The sequence below is a fragment of the Psammomys obesus genome, unplaced genomic scaffold (assembly GCF_907164565.1).
Source record: "Psammomys obesus unplaced genomic scaffold, mPsaObe1.curated_primary_1811, whole genome shotgun sequence".
NCBI classification, from domain to species: Eukaryota; Metazoa; Chordata; class Mammalia; order Rodentia; family Muridae; genus Psammomys; species Psammomys obesus.
In genome coordinates, this window is record NW_026590062.1 from 4115807 (window position 1) to 4136872 (window position 21066).

At 52.8% G+C, this 21066-nt stretch overlaps 1 protein-coding gene across 1 annotated transcript; it reads right to left on the reverse strand.

The window, feature by feature from the left end:
- Window positions 1-1072: 1072 nt before the first annotated feature.
- On the reverse strand, window positions 1073-20600 carry Gltp (glycolipid transfer protein). Its single transcript, XM_055606467.1, has 5 exons — window positions 20396-20600; window positions 7261-7319; window positions 5810-5943; window positions 3814-3964; window positions 1073-2164 (listed from the first exon to the last, which is right to left on the reverse strand). The coding sequence occupies exons 1-5, from the start codon at window positions 20496-20498 to the stop codon at window positions 1982-1984; spliced, it is 630 nt and encodes a 209-aa protein (XP_055462442.1). The 5' UTR covers window positions 20499-20600; the 3' UTR covers window positions 1073-1981.
- Window positions 20601-21066: the final 466 nt, after the last annotated feature.

Genomic DNA, 21066 nt, shown 5'->3' on the forward strand with positions numbered 1-21066 from the left:
CTCCTGAGGGGATCCATAATTTTGGGGGTGAAGCTCTAATGCCATAGCAACAGTGTGTGATGCATACATCTGAGTCCACTCTAGGTCACACCATTGTGTCCGTGCTCTGGAGTGTCCCCTTCCCTACCACCCCCTGACTTTCATCATGGATGCTCAATGCAAGACTGACTCCTCAAAATGCATCCCCAGATGTGGCATTTTACCTGCGGCCCTATCTCCCTCTGGGCACTGACCCACCTTGTACACTAAGATTGTTCAGTGGTCAAGGGAAGTATTTCCCTCTCCATGTAAGCCTAGTATCAGAAAAAGCAAGAGGGCTGCTCAGAGGGCTGGACAGAAACCTAGGCGAATGAAGAACATACTCTCCCCTCCTTTCTAGCCAATGGATGGACATTTTTCAGCTTTTATAAGGAATCATGATTCCCTCTTCCTCCTCCTTTTTTGCTCAACAATGTTGCTCTGTAGCCCAGGCTGGCCTTGAACCCACAATCCTACCTCTGCTTCTGAATGCTGAGATTGCTGCTACATGCCACCAGGCTAGCTCCTGTATTTGTAGAGGAGCGACATGTGTGATTTTTCTGTGAAACCAAACTCTCTTAGCTTCTCTTATGTGGCCATAAGTTATAGTTTTTAAACCAGAGACCAGAAGACAGGTCCTTGCAGGATTTGGTTTGGGTGTCCCTGTTCTAGTTTGCTTTCTATGGCTATGGCTGAACCTCTGACCAAAAGCAACTTGGGGGATGAAGGAATTTATTTGGCTTACAGGTCTGTCCACCAGAGTGAAGTCAAGGCAGGAACTTGGAGACAGGAACTGAAGCAGAGACCACAGGAGAACGATGCTTATTCCTATGTTTCTTACACAGCTCAAGGTCTCCTGTCTGGGGACGGTAGTCCCCAGGGTGGCCTGGGCCTTCCTGCATCAACTAGCAGTCAAGAAAATGCCCTACAGATGTGCCCACAGGCCTATTAGAAGGAGGCAATTCCTCAACTGAGGACATTCCCTGCCATGCAGCCCCCAATTGTAACCTTTGATACAGAAATAATAAAAGGGAGCCACAGAAGTATACAGATATGATTTCAAAATAGAGATTTATTTATTAAGGATTATTTAGTTTCTGCATAAAAATCACCAATTGTTCCTCATTGGGTTTTTTTTTTCTTTAACATACATCAATTCTTTTAGGGTGTGTTTACCCCAATACTTTAAAAAATACATCTCCTTTAGCGCCAGAAAGACAGTTAAGGCAGCAAGGCAGTTTCTTGGGTCTCCAGGGCTGGAAGCTCCCATGACAGGCAGGTTCTTAGGTTGGAAGAGCCAACCCTGAAGAAAATAATTATGTGGAACATGCAAATGCAGTCACGTATGGCCACCTGTGTGTGCCCAGTCAATGTCTGAAAAGGCTTGCTGGTACATTTCGGCTTTTAAAAAAAGCAAAACCTGTCTGACAGAAGACAGCAAGAGAGAGAGAGAGAGAGAGAACAGGGCTGGTAATGCCAGATGTGGGAGCCGTGAGGACTCCTGCCAGCTTGCTTTCAAGCAGCTGCCACAATAGGGACCTGTTGACTTCCAGGCAGATCTGTTGTCCTCCGAACACCTAAGACATCCTTGGGCCAGAAGGAGCAGACTTCTTGGCTGGGTGAGGTGTATGTCTCCCCTGAGCTGGGTTTCTCCTGAGCTGGGTGGGGGAGGAAAAGACAAAACCCTAGGAATCGATCGTTAGCGAGGTTAGTTGATTTTGACCACACTGGAAGGAAGGTGTGCTCAGCCTGAGCTGCTGGGAAGCTGGAGTGAGTGGAAGGTGTTTATTGCTCCATTAGAATAGGCCAAGAAAACAAAAACCAAAAAAACAAATGCTCTCTAATAAGCTGAGGCTGCCCCCTGCAGACCCAGGCTGGCCTGGCGGCTGAGCTGGGGACCCCAGCTTGATTCACAGTGATTCCGGGTTGCTTGCTCCCGCGTTGGGGGTGTGTGTCCGGGTGCCTACACTGTGTAGTCAAGCTCCGCGTTCATCTTGGTGTACATGTCATAGATGGCGTCGATGGTGGCCGTGTAGTTGACCAGGAAGAGGCGGATCTTCTCCAGGCACTCCTCCTCCGTCACGTTCTGCCCCTTGGAGAGTGCCTTCAGGAAGTCAGACTTGTAGGGCGCTGCATACAGGGCTGCCTTGAGGGTCAGGAGGGAAGGCAGGCACAGCATTAGTGGGGGAGGATCAGGCCAGCACATTGTGCACCAGGGGTGTCCCTGAGAGTTGTGCTGGGAAGGTCTCTCTGCTCGTGTGGTTGGAAGGGAAAAGAAAAGAGGAGGCTGCAGCGTGTGTCTGAGTAAGCTTCTTAGCTACATCCACCCAATTTGGTTGCTTGTGTTAAGGTTAGGGAGGTGATGGCCAGGCAAGGTGGTACACTTCTCTAGTCCCAGCACTTGGGAAGCAGAGGCAGGCGGATCTCTGTGAGGTCGAGGCCAGCCTGGTCTACACAGTGAGTCAGCCAGGGCTACATAGGGAAAGCCTGTCTCCCAAACCACACAAGATAACAGTAAGGGAGCTCCACACGGCCCGAGGCACGCTGATGCTCGGGACAGCCCCAGCGCACACCTCACCATCCTTAAGGGTGATACCTGGCTAAATTTGGGAATGTGGGGGGGGGGGTGCTTCAATACTTCAGAACCTTGGAGGCAGAGGAAAAAGATACAGCTAAATAAAACACCCAGACCCTGGTTTGTGGGGTGAGGGGATCATCCATGATGAACTCAGTAACTGCTTTGGGGTCCTGAACCTAAGCCACGTCTGTACATGTGCAGACTGACTCCTCTTCCCAGAGAAGCTGAGGCAGGGCCTGTTCACACACTCATGTGAGCGGTGAGGCCACTGGGACTCAGGGAGGCAGGCTCCCAGGTGCTCATGTTGTTTCTGAGATGGGATCTGACTCTGTTGCCCGGGCTAGCTCAGAACCCCTGTGCTCCATGATCATCCAGGGAAGAGGTGCGGCTGCCAGCCAGGCCCAGGCCCGGGCCGACTGCTGGGACCTTGGGATCAGCACAGGACAGAATGTGAAGCAGTGCCCACTCTCGGTGCATTCGCAGGCAGCCGGGGCAGCACACGATACTGTCACTGCTGAGGAGTGCTTGCAAGGGCTCAAAGGAAGACACAGCGGGGACGCTGGGACTCAAGATGACCTCCAGCCCCAGGCATGCCCAGGGAGAAGGCCCGAAGGTAGCCATTCTTCCTGCCCCATTAACTACTCTTCCTGACTGGACCCATCCTGCCTTGGGACCTTTCCTGTCAGAGCCTGCCTTCCTGGGGAAGGAGGGGTAGTCTGATGAAGACATCTTAACAGGCAGGGTAACCATGGACATTTGGAAGGCCTTTGGCTATTTCTTCCTTTAGCCTTCCAGCCTGATGGACCCAGGGCCTCTCTGCTACCCAGGCTGGCACTAGAGCCTTTTTCAAGAGCTGTGGTCACTATCACCACAACACAGGCCACAGTAACCCAAGGGCCAGAATCTTGACAGCAGCTATCTCCTGGGGGGCAGAGCCCTCCTTCTCCTTTCTGCCTGGTGTGAGAGCCCAGGTTGAAAGAGAAGCAAGGAGGCTAGTGCACAATCACCCTATGGTTCCTGGGCTTGCAGTTGTGTCTCTTCTCAAAGCTGTGGAACCAACAGGCTGAGGTACCCACAGGAGCATGAAGGCGCATCTGCAGCCACAAACGGGGTTGGCCATGGCTGCATGAGGAGACTCAATGCACCAGCCCACCCCAAAGAACGGGTGAGCACAGGGCAGCGGGAGGGAAACCCAGTCCTCTTCCCCACGGACTCACCTTGAAGATCTTCTGCACCAGCCAGCCGTGGTACTTCTTTAGGGCCATCTCATAGGCCTTGTTGGCGTTTACCCGGATGAGGTTGGGGTGGTTCTCATCCCGTTCCCCATCGCAGATGCTCTGCAGGAACACCTGGATGAAGCGCAGGCCCCTGTGGTTAAAGGAACAGCCATTTAGGATCGTGGCCCACAGAAGTTTGTATACACGGGAGTACCACCCCCCTAGCTGACCTAGGTCGGCTCTGCTTCTGGGCAATGTGACAACCCAGCTCAACCCAGATCTGCAGCAGCGTGCCTCTAGGCAGAACCTATTCTAGGTCCTTCTGGACACCTATGGCTTAAAGGATAGAGCAAGTGTGGATTAGAGTGTTCAAAGGTCAGAAACATGTCAGGCACATGGCCTGCCCAAGCTGTTTGCCTCAACTGCAGGATCTTTCTGAATTTGTCCATGGAGCTAGCTGCCTGTGTCTGCACAATGAACCTGTCCTAAGGGCTTCATGGGGTACAGCAGGAAACCTGAATAGAAAAGATGCTCACTGCCAGCCAGTGACTTCCTGTTTCCTGTCAGCCACAAGGTGAGTAGCTTCTTCCACACAGTGCTGTCTTGCCTCAGCCCATGGTCAGGGGCCGTGGGCCAATAGGAACCTAACCTTTCCTTCTCCTTCCCCTTCCCTTTCCCTTTCCCTTTCCCTTTCCTTTCCATCTGGCTCATTCTGCGATGGCCACAGAAGTGTAATACATACAAGGCCATATCTTACTCCCTTCAAACACATGGGGCCCAACTGGGCATCATCCTCCACAGCCAGGAGCCCTCTCAGCCTCTCACAGCCTCCCGCCTCCTCTGCTCCTCACACCCAACTGGATCCCAAACAAATGCCTCTGCTCCCTTCCTGCACGGCTGGGGGCAGCCCAGGCAAGGCCTTTGCAACACAGTGTTGAGAGCAGGGCTCCATCCCAGCTTGTCCCAGCTGGAGGCGTCTCCACATGACAGGTGCCTGTCACACTCCATCTGTGGGAGGCTCCAGAGCCAGCACGGCCTTCCTGGTCGCCCACAGGCCCACATGTGACTTAGATATGAAGAGCGTCATCACTTGCCTTGCTACTGCTAGATAAAGAGACTAGGGAGTGTCCCTCAGGACAGGCCGTCAAAGCCCTGCTGACAAGGTCAAGCTGTGTGCTGCGACAGCTACTAAAGCAACCCTACCTGATGACTACCAGGCCCCATGGTCTGGGAGGCCAACTTCCCCAGGTCCGTTTCACCAGAGAAGCAGGTGTTGATTTCATGGATCAAGCTGTCCTTCTGGGTCTTGGCCCAGAACCCTAAGATGTCAACCGTAGAAAGCCCTGTGGGGTTCAGCAAGGCAAAGCAGGGGTCCCTGGCTTCTCAGTGGCTGCTGGAATCACACAGCTAGAGAATTCTAGAGCTAGTAGACCACTGGAAAGAGTCAAAAGGGATACACCTGTGCAAACTTACTAGCACTCCCACTGTAGTTCTGTCAAGAGACTCATAAAGCCAGGTGTGGTAGCACTTGCCTTTAATCCCAGCACTCAGGAGGCAGAGGCAGGTGGAACTCCTTAAGTTACAGGCCAGCCTGGTCTAGAGTTCCAAGAGAACAGGGCTAAACAGAGAAACCTGACCCTCCCCCTCCCCCCCAAAAAAAGCAAGCGACTCATACAGAAATCCACCTGTGTACGACGCGGCTACCTCTGTGAAGCATACAACCTAAACTGCTGTGCTCAGATGACCTGGATTGTGACTTGACCTTCCGATGACCCCGTGACCCCCTCAGTGAGAGGGGAGATGCCACATCTGACTCACTGCAGATGAAGAACTGAGAGCGGGACTATGGCTGGGACATGACTTCTTCTGCCTCCTTGGGGGCTACAAGAAGGACGTGTCACCAAGAGTCTGACCTCAGCCTTGGCAAGTTTCTGTTTTGTGACAGTGTTAGCATCCCCGGCCCAACATGGCCCAGCCATGCCCCCGAGCCCCTCACCTTTTCAGCCACAGCAGTGCCAGCGTGGCCCCCACTTTGGGCCACTCTGCTCCATACATCCCCTTCTCCACCTCCAGGATGTTCTGCAGGGTCTTGAACTTGGCCGGGTCAGTGTCATATACGGCTTTGATCTTCTGTAATGGAGCACAGAGGTTTGCACATCACAGACCGCCCCGCAGACAGCTTCCACACAGCTCATGGGTACTGGTGCCACCCAGGACCCTAACACCGTTCTTGGAGCCAATCAATGGATTAGAACGCTGAGGCTGGGGTAGTGACTCATCAACGGTACAAGGGTAGTAACGTATCAAAGGTCACAGGTTTGGGACAGGGAGAGAGGGCCCCAGCCTGACTAGGGACCTGAAGTTCCACAGTGAAGACGAATGGACACAGGCAAAAAGGTTTTAGAACTATCCAGGCAAAACAGCCCCCAAACTGGCACCAGGTCAGTCTGCTAGACTGGCTGAGTATAAATCCCACCACCATCACTCCCTTGCTGTACGACCTTAAGTGAGTCAGCCACCAAGCTGAGCTTCAGGCTCAGTCCGTGTGTGTGAAGAAAGGAACAGCAGAACCAGGCACAAAGTCCTCTGCCTTAGAGAAAGGAGACTGCCCTGTGCGGCCCTCAGTGTGCTTGAAGGAGCCATGCTGAGGCCATGCACTGGACATCTTGTTCTATTATTGGGGGTGGGATGTCTAGCCTGGATCCTCAGGCCTCAGCCTGAGTGGTGCTGGGATTGCAGGATTGCCTGCATGATGCTGTCTAACTGGAGTTGTGGGGGTGGAGGGGGGGCGGTGAGTAGGGTGTGTGTGTGGGGTGCTGGGAACCAAAGTCCAGGCCTCTGAAAGAGCAGCAAGCACCCTTGACCAAGGAGCCATCTCTACAGCCCTCTGTCTTTATTTTTTTTTAAAAGAATAATCTTGTTTGCTTATTATTTATATAGTATTCTGCCTGCATGTGAGCCAGAAGGTCAGAAGAGGGCACCAGATCTCATTACAGATGGTTATGAGCCACCATGTGGGTGCTGGGAATTGAACTCAGGATCTTTGGAAGAGCAGCCAGTGCTCTTAACCTCTGAGCCATCTCTCCAGTCCTCCATGTTTAACTTTTTAAGACATGGCCTCTCTCTGGCTAGCAGATGACCAGCCAGGACCCACCTCTCTCCACTCCTCCAGCGCTGGGTTATTCTTGTACTAGCCCTGTTTTTATGTGGGTTGTGGGTTCTAACTCAGGACTGCACTTTGTAAGGCTGAACCATTTCCCCATCTCTGGAGTTCTCACTGGGTGAGATCGGTGGCAGAGTGTCAGGCCAGTTCTGGATTTCTGCTTCCAAGGGGACACTGAGAATCTTGGCCCTGCCTGGGTGGGACTCGGACTCCATGTCTCCCGGCCTCTCCCTGTCCTCAATCTAGGCACTGGGCAGAGCTCAGCCGCCCGGCGGGCCACTCACCGTGATGTTACCACTGATGTCTGCCTTAATGGGCGTGAACACCGGGGACCCAAGGCAATCTGGGAACAGAACGAGAAGAAAAAAAAATTATACTTCCACCCAAAGTGGCATTCAGGACACCACAGGCTGCATGTTAAGGGGCCAGGGAGAACTATTTATAGCTGTTCGGAAGGTTGTACGGTCAAGTGAGTTCAGCGGATGCTGGGCTCTGGACTGGAGCAGACTGTCACCCAGAACTGGTCAGAGCCTCTGATGGCTCACGAAGGCGCTCTCCCCATCATGGCACCACCCAAGAGCTCTTAGTGGAAATGTCTCATGTGCATTGTGCAGCGCATGACCTCAGGCTTGACTTGTGCCTCCTCACGTTGACAGGGTAGGCTCAGGTGGGCCTGGGCACTGCCCTTCACATGAGCTTCAAGTTTCCCATCGTGTGAATGAGACAACCGGACCCACCACAGGTGAGTGACAAGTGAACACAATTCTGCTCACTGTGGAGCTACAGTGTTCCCATGTGGAGCAGGAGCCTTCTTGGCAGGTCCCAGTAGAGTGAGGCATAGTACAAGCAATGACACCACGGGAGCAGATGACATGTAGACCAGGAGTCACCTGGCCACACAAGTCACAAGGCTCCTGCTTCTTCCCCCGGCTTTGACCGCCTTAGCAGCCAGCATATGACGCCAGCCAAAGTTGCTTGCAGAGGTGGGATGCAGGCCTTCAGCATCACGCTCCAGTACGGGCCTCATCCCTGGAGCCTGAGCAAAGTGGTTGTGCTCCTCTGACCCTCTCCTTCTTCCCACTGGGAAGTGGGCTTGCTGAGTCTGACTCAGTTGAGGACACAGGACAGCACAGCCGGCCAGAAGTGGGCACCAAGCCCACAGAAAGGAGATGCTGCCCACCAGGAGGCAGCCCAGAGCTTAAGGAGTCCTGCAGTTAAACTCCAGTGAAGGAAGTGGCACACTTCGGCTGGCCATCTGGAATATCCTTTCACTGTAGCCATGAAGAGGCGTGTGCTGGAGGCACCTGCGATGACACACCCCAGTGGGAGGATGGAGGAGGATCCAGACAGGCGTAGTGAAACCAGACCATCACTTTTCAGTGGGGCAAGTCTCTCTGACTGCATGGCTGTTTCCTCCTGTGTCAGCTGGGGTGCTAAGCGCTTACTTAGTAAGGTTGGCCCAGGAATCAGAAATCAGGATTTAAGACTCGTCGACCAGGCATGGGCACATATTGTGGGGAATGCAGAATACCCACAATTAGGAGGCAGAGGCAGGGACATGGAGAGTTTGAGGCCGGCCTGGGTTACAAAGCAGAACCTCTTGAAAGAAACAATGACCTGTCAGGACTCGGGGTGCAGCTCAGCACAGTGGAGGCAGAGCGCCTGCCTAGCATGTGTGAGGTCCTGAGAGTGATCCTCAGCACCAAAAAGTGAAATAAAGGGCCAGAGAGATGGTTCAGTGGCAACCTCAGTGCCAAGCCTGATGACTCCATTTCAGTCCCTGGGACCTACATGGTAGGAGGAGAGAACAGAGTCCCATAAGATGTCCTTGGACCCCACTCGGGTGCCACAGCTCACACATGCACACTCATACAAATAAATGCAAAAATCAATTTAAAAGAAAAATACTTCAGATGTACTTAGCAGTGTGCCCCATGAATGGCAAATGCTGGCAAACGGGCTTCAGTCACTCTATGATGCCCTGTTTCTAGGATCAGGCTCCACGACCTGGCAAACCTCTCTGAACCTCTTCGGAATGCAAACCCCACTCCACACCCCACATTTCACCTTTTTCTTTCTGAGAGATTGTGCTGTGTAACACATACTCCTCCAAATGCTGGGATGACAGTTGTCTGCCACTAAACCCAGCCCACCGAAGTCCCTCAGGGACCCTGGGTTGCTGCTCCTTGGTAGAGCAGACTGTACGCCCTCACACAGGAGTCCAGCAGATTCCTGGTAGTACTGAGCCCGTCAGTGACGCCTGGCTGTGTACCTGTGAACTGGGTGATTGGACTGTGGGGAGTGATCTCCTGGTAGGCTCTTTCCCACACTTTCATGCCTGTAAGGGCCACAGGGGTGTCTTTCCTAATCTCTCCTTTGGTCTCTCGCTGAACCCAGCGCTCACTGGACAGGCATCAAGCCTCGGATCCTGTTCTCTCCTTGCCACTTCCACCCCATCAGACAGCCCAGGGGTTGTTCTGCCCCCCTGGGTACCAAGCATCCAAACTCAGCCTCATGATGGCACAGAAGGCACTTCACCAGCCCCCCTTTCCCTTCATCTACACTCTGGCATAATTCCCATGACCCCTAAGCAACAGTTTTAAGGACCCATCCACCCAGCCAAAATGGCAGAGTCTGTGAAGCAATGTGGCCTTCAGTTTCTCTCCCTATAAAGTGAGACTCCAAGGACTGTGCAGGGCAGGTGCACACACAGGCTGTGTGTGTGAGGAGACATACAGGCTCTGTGTGCGAGGGGATATACAGGCTGTGTGTGCACCTGTGTGTGAGGGACATACAGGCTGCATACATAGCAGGTGTTGAATGATCATCAGCCACAGCCTTCAAAGGCAGATGCCGGGAAGTTGGGCTGGATGGCGGGGAGGCTGACATGGGACTCTGCCCTCCACTTACTGGAAACAGCCATGTTATGATGCTGAGCACCCACCCTGGCAGCAGGAGAAAAGCTCATTGTTTCCCATTTCCCTGACAGTGCTCAACGAGGGTCACAGAGCCGCTGTGGGCAGCTGGCACTGGCCCCACAGCGGCCACCATTGTGTGTGTGGCTGATGGCTGCTGCCCAGGCCTGGGCGCCCACTTTGCTGTGGGGGAAGGGTGTGGCGGATGGAGGCCGATGCTGAGGCAAGGAGTGCAGGCTCCACGAGGGACATTGAGAAGGGGAGCAGGCCTGGTGTGGTGGTGTGCCCCACCACCCCAGATTTCTGGAACCTGATGCAGGAGGATCATGAGTTCTAGATCTTGGGCTATACAGTGAGACCCTACCCCAAAAGAGAAGAGAGTGTCAGGTGAGTGTGAACCCAGATGGGTGGGCAGCAAAGGCCTGGGGCAGCATGCTGGAGGCCAAACCAGCCAGTGGCTCCCTGTGGTTAGTAGGTCTACCTGCTACTTCAGAGCCAGCTGGCTCTGGGTATTAACTGTGACTCTGATATGACTATGACAAGTGACTTAAGGACTCTGAGCGTGGGTCCTTCACTCCTTATAGCCTAGGTGTTGTGCAGAGAGAAGACCTCTGAGTACAGTGGTGTGGGGTCTGCTCCCCATGGCTTACATGGGGACCACAGTCAGAGAAGACAGACATCACAGCCAAAGTGGGTAGCAGGGCCGGGGAGGTAACCCACTTTAGTTTCCTAGAATGCATCTGTTGGTGTGAACTCAGAGGAAACAGCGCTGGGGCAGGAACCCCAAGCTTATGGTGGCCTTTCTAATAGTTAAACCTGTGCTGGCCCCCACCCTGGGCAGAGCACAACCTGTTCCCACAGCCGGACCAGCCACACCGCTCCCCCAGAATGCAGCAAGCCACCTTTCTTGTTTGACTAGTTTTGCAGTTCCCCCAAACTTGTTTTGCCTCCTTGAACTGTCATCAGTTGCCTGCTGCCTGGAGGGAGAGGGGGCACCTGGATGGCTTTGTGCTCTGTTCTGTGACCCTAGAAGGAAGGGAGCTGCCTTTAAAAACAGGAAGGCCCACAGGGCCACCACCTCCTGTCATCGCATAACCAGCCCCAGCAGGCAGGCTGCATATAGGAAAGCACTGGGTTCTGAGAACATGGATGAAAGACCTCCTGTGCCAACCACGAGGTTCCCCTCAACCCAGAAAGGTATAAGAAAAGGTCAATACAATTGATTCTGAAACCCAAGAACTTCTTATAAGACGCCATCAACGATGTGAGGCAGGGAACAGAGAAAATAAAGGCCACATATTACTCTGAATATTAAAGAGTACTTACAGAGCAATAAAAAAAAAAAATTCTTTGGAATGAGGAATTCACAGATAAACTAAAAAGGTGCTTAATCTCAATGATAAAGAAAAAAATACAACTTATCTCTCCACCAACTAAGCTATTTTATGAGTACAGCAGCCTCAGTTTTAATCATTCTGGTAGCATGTATTAAAACGTAGCGCAGGAGCTAGAGACGGTCAGCAGCTAACAGCAAGTGCTGTCCTAGAGGGCCTGAGGCCAGCTCACGGCACCCCTGCCAGTGGCTCACAGCTGCCTGTAACTCCAGCATCGAGGAACCTGATTCCCTCTGTGGGCACCCCATGTATATACCATATTCACACACATACACACACACACACACACACACACACACAAACCCTCACAAATGAACATTAATGTTCCTGCTTTCATAGAGCAAGCCATTTGTGACTTTCTAAATAGGCTCATCTAAAAAACATAAAGGGGTGGCCTGGGGATGTCACAGGCTTGTTCAGACCTTCACCACGGGGCACTATGCTGTATGTCTCCCAGCTTGGGATATCTTTTTTAAAAGCATATGGGTTGTTGGTGACTAATTTTTTCCCTGTTTTTCCTACTGAGTCCAGTAGTTACTGGGAAAACACACCGCAAACAGACAACTTTCAGAACTACCCGAGAGACAGAAGGAAACGGGTGCCAGGAGAAGAATTCACGTGTGCCTTGTGGGACAACTGTGCCTGGACAGGGGCCACCTAAGACTTCCTGCCTGGGTCCCTGCCATAGCCCAGATGGCTGACATTGCGGAGAAAGCAGAATTGTCCAGCAGCCAGCTTGTCACTACATGCCACCCATAAACATTCATTTCCTCCTTTTCCGCCTTCAACACAGTTGAAGGACACAGGCCACTGTGCTCAGCAAGGCTTCAGCCCAGCTGGAGTGTGGCTGCGAGGTGAGGACGGGGCTTGGTGAGCATGCACAGGCCCAGTTTCATTACAGTACAGTATCCAGCATCGCAACATGGCCATTGCCAGCATGGCCATCACCCATGCACTTAGAGGGCTGAGGCAGGACAAAAGAGTTCAAGGCCTGCAGCCGCCACCACGCCTGGCTTTTTATATGGGCTCTGGGAACTAAAGCCAGGCCTTCCTCCCCAGCCCCGTTAGTCTTTCCTCTCTGTATCTCTTTTCACTTACTTACTTTTTTTTTTTTTTTTAAGATAAGTTCTCAGGTAGCCCAGGCTAGCCTTGAACTTACTCTGTAGCTGGAGATGACCCTGAACTCTAGACTCCACCCCCCAGGTGCTAGAATTACAGGAATGGGGCTTTATCCATCACAACGGATATGTTCCCACTGTCCCACTATGGGGCAACAAGGTAAGAGATTAGCCATGTCCTGACCCACCACCTCACTTCCTCTCAGAAATAACTTTCATTTAAGAGCAAAGTATCAACCCAGTTCACAGAGGCTGAGGCAGGAAGATGGAGGGTTGAAGGCCAGCCTGTGCCATATGACTAAGCCCTGTCACAGGTGAATGAGGGAAGACATGAAGACCCAGGATGCTCTCTGCTTTTGAGGAGACACACCTAGCTCAGTCCTTGAACATGGTTTCCAGGGAGCGGTCACTATGTGGTAATACACACCATGTGATGTGGGAGGCTCTGCCGCATACGCCTTTTTCACAGCCAGATAGGAAAATCAGTTAGACACTCCCAGCAGATTAGCTTTACAGGCCCCGAGTTACAGGATCAAAATGGGAGGCTCTCAAATTGCAGGTGATGGAGATGAATCTTTTATTAATCGGGGAGGGGCGTCCAGGCTCAGGTCACAGGCAGGTCCTGAAGGATAAGAACACTGAGGACGCCCACATTCTAAAGCTGGCCCTGCTCTTCAATTATCAGCCTACAAAGGAGAAAAACCAATTCAGAACCTTGCTTTAAGAAGCCGCACTGCACCTGCACGCTGCCTGCCCACGGCCGCCCTCTTTGAGAACAGCCAGCCTTGAGGGCAGGTGTCGTAACACACATCTTCAGTCTCTGGGCACTCAGGAGGCGGAGGCAGAGGGAGAGGCAGGAGGATCTTTGTGAGTTTGGGGCTATTCCTAGTGGTCTGTAATAGTGAGTTCTAAGCTAGCCAGAGCTATATAGTGAGATCCTGTCAAAAAACAAAACAAACAAAAAAGTCCAAACAAAACAAACAACAACAACAAAAAAAAGCCAGTCTCTAGTTGCAAGTACGATTGGGTAAACCAGCTCTGACTTGCTGTGTGACCTGGGAGAAACTAGCTAGTGTTTCTGAGCTACACTTGCCCTGCTTAATGATGACTCCCGTCTCACAGGGAGGCTGTGAGGCTTACGTGAGGGGCTCAGCACAATCCCTGGCACCTCAATTCATCATGCTTATTAGACAGCGCCTCACCAGCCTCACCTTTCCGAACAGGCAGGGCTTTACTTAGAGAGGGGATCCAGGAAACAATGTTCCTGGTCGTTAGAGAAGCAGGAGACTGGATCTGCGGTGGAGTGCGTGCCTAGCGTGGACAGCCCAGCAAGCACTGAAGAAGAAACCAGAGAAGAAAAGGGAGGGAAGGCGAGATCCTGACAGACTGAAGAGGTAAAGTGTGCAGAAGGCACCCAAGCCTGACTTCAATGGCATTGAAAGGGGCGTGGGTGGGAGCAAGGGACGCCCTTCCAGCAACTGCACACACAAAGAGTTGACAGCCTGGGGAAGCTGACTGCCTCTCTGCAGGCCCAAGCAGGAGTTTGATGGGCCCTGAAGAGTTTAGAATGCTTAGCCACATTGTAACAGTAGGGGGAAGGGAGACTGAGCCACTGTAAAAATGTAACAGAAGCAGGGAGACTCACAAAGCCATTTCAAAAACAGAAACAATGAAACCTAAGACCGGAGTCTGCTCTTCCACCCGTAAGCTCTAAAGCTGTCACATGTCAAACCCAGCTTCCATTCCAGCCACACAGCAGCCCAAGAAACTTTTGCACAGAAGAGGACTTCCCACAGAACACAGCTGTCTCTAAAGATGAAGGGCTGGCCTCCCTGTCCCAGGGCTGATTTTGCCTCAAGGTCCTCTTTAAGGAATGCCACGATTCCTTTATTTCTTATTTCTTACCTTCTTCCTTCCAAAGGGCTAGAAATGAGTTTCCACCCAGTCTCAAGCTTGCCCATGAGAGCCATCTTAAAGGGGTCAGGCCAGCTGTGATGGGGGCTACATGTCCTGGGCCAGAAGATCTTCCATCTGGGCATCACCTAACCACTTACATTCTGCCCCTAACAGATTCCCAGCCCTGTGCCTCATCCCTTGGCTGACCAGGTGAGGAGGTACTGATTTCTATAAGCCCAGACACACATTTGGGTATTTGCTTTTCTCTCCTTCTCTCAGCTAACAGAGGCCAGGCTCTAGGCTGGGACCTCAGAGCTAGATGTCCTGAACAGAAGACAAACCATCTCAGGAGACCAAGGTGAGCAAATAGATAACACCAGCAGCCCAGACCTATGCCACGTGACCCTCAGCTGCGCTGGAGTGATCAGCCATCAGCTGGCTGTGGGCCCCGGCTCAGGAGTGCCTTCTCTGTGGCAGAACCATCTCCTAAGGCTGTACCTATGCACTCTGGCATCTCTCTTGCCCATGCAAAGACAGGGTGATTCTAGGCATCAAACATCACCACCACCTTGTGAGGTCACCTCCTGGGGGCTCCAGATGGCAAATGCATAGACATGGACTGTGTGCTTCTACCCAGACACCCAGCAGAACTCAGACCTGAGGGGCTCAGCTCCAGTGTCCATGCTTTTTTTCCACTCACTTGTCTGGGGTATTCAGAGCACAGGTAAGGGAGGAAACTGGTCAGACTCAAAGTCATTGCTCCCTCTGCATCTCAAAGGCAGCCATCCTGCAGCCTGGCAGGTAAGTCAACAAGGTACTCAGCCAGGAGCGCCAGCTCTGGGCCCTGGACACCGTAGACGAGTGGAAAGAAACATGGCCGTGTCTCACTCACCACACATCTGCAAATGCCTCCTTCTGATGCCACCCGCTGCAGGATTTTCAAAGCTGAGCAAACTGGGACAGAAAGTGTGCCCCCTCCCCCAGTACAGGCTACATCCAGGTTTCAACATTCTGCCACAAGGATTGTCACAGCCCAGCCCACTGGAGTGGAGGGGAGCACAGCCCCACCTGTCTCTCTTGGAAGTCAACATGCAAACAACCCCAACAAACCTGTATTACTTTAAAGTAAAACACAGCAGGGCTGCGGCAGGGAGTGTCTCAGAGTTAGATATCAGGGTGCAGAAGGCACTTCCCATGTGGTTAGCCTGTATCCCAATTAGAGGAAGCACTGTCCTGCTTGGGGTTCCCCAAGCCAACAGTCCCTGCACCCCGTCACTCTAACTCGTGTAGTAAGAAGCAGAAGTCACAGGTTCAGAGTGCCAGGAGGCTGGTTAACAGAGGAACACCCAACACCCATACATCTGCCCAGCAGCTCCTGGTCCATTCGCCATGTGGGAAAGTCATGATCATGCTGCAAAACTGCTGGACTCCTTTGGGAGCTCAGCAGCCTGTCCACAGGGGCTCTTCTCTCCTGGAGAGGAAGCCAGGGGCACTGCGTGAGAAGTCCAGATGCCTGATTCCTAGTCGAGCTAGACTGGTGACTCACCGGCTGTGTGTGGCCCTGAGAAGCTTTATAACTTCTCTGGCCTCAGTTTCTTTGGTTGCAAGAAGCAGATGGTTCTAAAATTCCACTGCCTCCCTTTCCCATGGTGCAAGCATTAATGAAGAGACAGAGAAAAGAGACTTTCTAGACTAATTTTAAGAACATTTCGTAAGTGCCAGGTACCTGCAAGGCTAGATTGTAAGGATACTGATTTAATTGTGCTAAGAGTCACAGAGAAAACACACCCCCAGCATTAGGACCTCAAAAAATAAGAGGCAGAAATCATTGTTTTAGGCTCCTCCATCCCTAGGTTTTCCTTAGACAATGATAGCAAATAGGAGTCACCTCATGGACCAACTTTAATTGACCAAGAGTGGTTGTTCTACCAAAGGTGTTATGGCTGTGTAAGGTCAGAGGGAGCACAGAATTGTGATTGATTAATAATGTCTACCACACGTGCAGGATGGGCAGGGCTATGTCTTCTGCCTTAGTCATGTATTTTAATATGAAAACAAAGCCCAAGCGTTTTCAGAAAAAAACCTAGAAGAATGAGAATGGAAAAAGCAAAAACAAACAAACAAACGAAACGAAACGAAACCCACAAACCAAAACCAAAACAAGTAAGCAAGTAACTCCCCCCTCCCCCACACACAAAATACCATTGTCCTGCAGCCAAGTGCAGTATAGATGGATAACCCCAGCATTCTGGGGTTCAAGGCCACAAGTTCAAGGCCAGAGTGGACTATAAGAAAGATCCTTAAAATACTAAAAAAATAAGTAAAGAAAAGAGATGAGAGTGCTGGGCACTGAAGTTACTCAAAATCACAGAATACAATAGGCTCCGGGAGCCACAGGGAGGAGAAAAGACTTTCTGGGTGAGGTTATTGCTAAGCCAATTCCTTAAGAACATGTGGACTCCAGCCAGGCGAAAGGAACAAGGTGTGTGGGTGGGGGAGCCAGGTGGTAAGCCAAGTGAGAAGGGCTGACAGGGGGAACACTCTGGGGACGGTGGCACAGTGCCGGCGATGGGGCTGGGAGTCATTTAGAAAGTTGGCAGCACAGATTTCAGGAGTGAGCAACAGGGACCAGCGATGTCGCCATGGAGGGACATCAGCCTCCTGGACTCTAGCGAGGCTGCATAACTGACCTAAAAGATAGACCGCAGGAGCCACAGGTCAGTCCTGTAACTGATCGCTCCGTAAGATCGAATTACGGGGTCAGGGGAGAGAGAGAGACGATGGGCAAAGGATCAGCCTCTGAGTGGGAAAACTCAGCCTAGAGAGACAAAGGAGGGGTTGAGTCCCCAAAGGGATGCTACAAACCAGGGGAGCAGCTCACATGTGGTCCACTCCCATAGGAACAGAGAGACTCAGAGCTGACCAGGCCCAGCTAGTCCCAGGCCACACCTGAGGAGTTAGAGAAAGCAGCTGTTCCAACAGATCCAAAGCCTTCCTGCCCTTGGATCCAGTAAGTTCACTTCTAAAATTGAGAAGCACCCACAGAACAACTCAGAGAAACAGACCTGGAGATGCTGGCCGCAGTACTGTCTACCACAGTGACAAGCACGAAGCCATGTGGGTGTCCAGCAGAAGGGGAGGGCCAAACTACGGCCACATTCAAGCAGTGCAATCCTAAGCCAGAGAATATGACAAGGGAAGCCGGGTGCAGTGGCACACGCCTGCAATCCCAGCACTCGGGGAGGCAGAGGCAGGTGGATCTCTGTGAGTTTGAGGCCAGCCTGGTCTACAAAGCAAGGCCAGGACAGCCAAGGCTACACAGAGAAACCCTGCCTCAAAAAAGAAAAAGAAAAAGAACATGATAAGCAACATAGGAAGACAGCCCCCCACGGTGTTAGATGGAAATAGATATAAAAAGGCCAGCCTAGAAGAAAAATATTCTGAAGTGACAGCAGAGGGCTGCTCTTTGAAAGTTCTACTTCAAAAGGGTTGTGAGATGCCAAGAGTCTGGCTCACAACTGTGATCCCAGCGGTTTGGAAGCTGAGGCAGGAGAATTGTGTTTGATACCAGCCTGGGCTGCATAGTAAATTCCAGGCCAGAGTGAAATCTTACCTCAGTGAGGCAGAAAGGAAGGAAGGAAGGAAGCACAAGCAAGCAAGCAAAAACAAATGAACAAACAAACCTGAAACAATAGGTTTCTGAAGCCAAGCATGGTGGCGCATGCCTATAACCTCAGAAAATGTAGCCAGCTCATGCTACATAGTAAATTCAAGACCAGCCTGAGCTACAGAACCCTGGTTTCAAAACAAATATCTATGAAATAATTAAATGAACTAATCTATATTAGATTTTGGTACCTAGTACGTGCTCAATAAATGGCGGTCATCATTTGGTTTTGCTCTGATTTAAGAACCTGTTCCCACAATGTCTTTCAGATTCCTTGTGGCCGTCACTGCAGTTCAGAGCCACATACACTGTGCCCAGCTCATCCAAGTGATTGAGGACACCTCAAAGATCTAGACCACCTTAAGAGCTGACAGTGGGTCTCCATGGCCGGGGGGAGGGGGGAGTCCACAGGAGAAAGCTCCACTCAGGACAGCACATTCCAGTGTTCTCTTTTATAGAGTGCCAAGAATCACCCTCTTTGATGAACAGTAGGTGGCTCTGGAATGACCTGTGCCAGTTGACCCTCCATAGGCCAACCCCAATGAAGGTTCTGTCTAAATGGTGCTTCTGTCCACAGCTGTGACACCCCAGAGCCCGGCATGGCAGCAAGGACAAGGGTCCTTTGACCAGGCGCAGGGAAGCAGGGAAACTCCTCTGTGCTGGCTCCCGCTGCCTTCTCCCATCTCCTCACAAACCAGCCAGACACTCATACCCACAAGGGGTGACCCCAAGTGCAGAGCTGAAATGCTACCTTGGTGAGCACTGGGAAGCCGGGTCATCACTACTGTGGGACCCCTGATGGGGCTTCGGCATTCTTTGTGCTGAGGCTGCCCTGTGTTCTGAGGGGTGTCTACAACTACCCAGATAGTGCCCGGCACCACCCCTTCAGCCACAAAGAACAAAACCATCCCCACACACCAGAAGACATCGCTAGGAACAAAACTGCCCTCACCTGAGAACTACTGGCTCCAGGAGATTTTGAACCCAGGATAGTTTAGCCAAGGGGGAAACCAACACAAACACACAAAACACAGTGCTGTCAGGGCTGGTGAGTTGGCTCAGCAGGTAAAGAAGCTCACCATGAAGCCCTGTGACCTGATTCCCAGAGTCTAGATGGCGGAAAGTAAGAACCGATTTCTGAAAACTGTTCTCCAGCCCCTGGCATGCAAACACAAATAAATAAAAATATTTTTGAAAAAAACGTAATGCTGTCATAAAAATTAAAGCTAAAGCCAGCAGCAACCTCAGGAGAGGCACTCTTATCTCCAGCTGAGATGAAGATGAAAAGCGGGTCTTATGCACACCAAGGGCTGACAGGGCACCTGGGCCGAGGGAGCCTGAGACCCTGCTCTCAGATTGCCACTCCAGGGTGGAGCCTCACACACACAAGTGCATTCAGGGTTAGGGTTAATGTCGATTGGACATCTGAGGGAAGGGCCCAGAATTAGAGTCAAAATCTTCACACAAAACTCCCCTCCACAGCCAACACCTGCTCTGCACATGGCAGACCCAGAACCAGCCTCGACTAGCGCCTCCGTTTCACAGATGGGGACTCCAAGGCTCAAGAGGAAAACTGGTGTAGATCTACATGGCCACACCCTCCTCCCCGTGGGAACTACTGTCCCAGCAGCTGTGTGAGTCCCAGACCTCCTCAGGCTAAGGCGGCCTCAAGGCTCTTCCAAGCGTGGGTTTCAAATAGGGGCTTGGTGTCATCTAGTGAGCTGGCAGGGTAGGGCTCTGGGAGTGTCCCCACAAAGAAGAAAGCAAGGCTCAGGTAGCACCGTTGTGAACTGCAAGGCAAAGGGCAAGGCAGGCGGCATTGGTTTCCTTCCACTTTCCAACAAGGCCTGGGCTGGGGGAGGGGAGGAGAGCGAGGGTCTGAAACTGGCTTGGGGACTCATTCCAGTGCTCTTAGGAGCTTCTTCAACTTGACGTATGGAAGACAGGACTTTCTTTTTTTCCAACACAAAGTGAGGGAGGGGTTCGAGCTAAGCCCACTGCCGCGGACAGTAACCCCACCATCCAGCCCCCTTCTCCCGACCCCTTCCGGATATGGAGGAAAATCTTTTCATGACTTCCCCTAAAAAGGGCCCTGGAGTTTTGCAGCTCCATCTTCAAGTCCCTGGAGGTGGGGGCGGTCTTTGATCTGGAGTGGGGAGAGGCTGGGGAAGGGAGGGCTTACGTTCTAAGGCGCGGGGTGGGGGTGGGGGGTGGATTGAGAACCATTCTGGAACGGGGGGAAAACGAAGCCGGGGATGAAGGTGTTCGGCGGCGCCGGGAGGCCGGCGCAGCATGCTCACAGTGCAAATAGTAAGCGATGTTTGGGTGCAGTGGGTGACAGGGAGTGAAGGCTGGGATGCATGTGAGGGAAGGGGAGGGGGCAGAGGGATCTGGGCAGGTAGGGAGGGCTGGCGGTGCCCGGGACTCACCGAAGAAGGGCGGCAGGTGGGCCACCGCCTCCAGGAAGGGCCCGGTCTCGATCTGCCGGTCTGCGGGCAGCGGCTTGAGCAGGTGCTCGGCCAGCAGCGCCATTTCGGGGTCGAGGCCCTTGGTGATGCCCCAGCCCGCGCCGAGGGCGTCCGCGCCCGGGCTGTCACCGCCCGCCGCCTCCTGGGACGCCAGCGTCGCCACTTCCGCCCGCGCCTCGCAGCGAGCGCCGAGCGCCGCCCGCAGGCCGGGGCCATAGAACACTTGGCCCCGCCCCTCAGCGCTTCTACCAATAGGCCTCCACCGCCGCGCCCTCCCGACCAATGGTAGCCCGCCTCTCCCGCCGCCGCCGCGCCATTGGCCTGGGGGCGGGGCTTAGCGGAAGCGCGGGAGGCGGACACACCAGGTGAGCCTCGCCCAGGTAAAGGGCCTGTCAGTCCCCGGCCACCTCCACCCCTAACCTGCGGTCGGGGCTGGTGTGGCTCTGGTGCCGAACCGCTTACAGTCCAAACCCTAGCGGGGCCTTGTCCGTCCCCCAGTCCGGGGCCCTCCAAAGGCCCCGGGTTCGCGCCTCCCACAGCCTGCACCCGGGAACAGCTCAGCCACGATGCAGCCTGGCTGCTGTGCCCTAAAACTCAGAGCTCAGTGTACCCCAGACTCTCCGCCGTGGAGA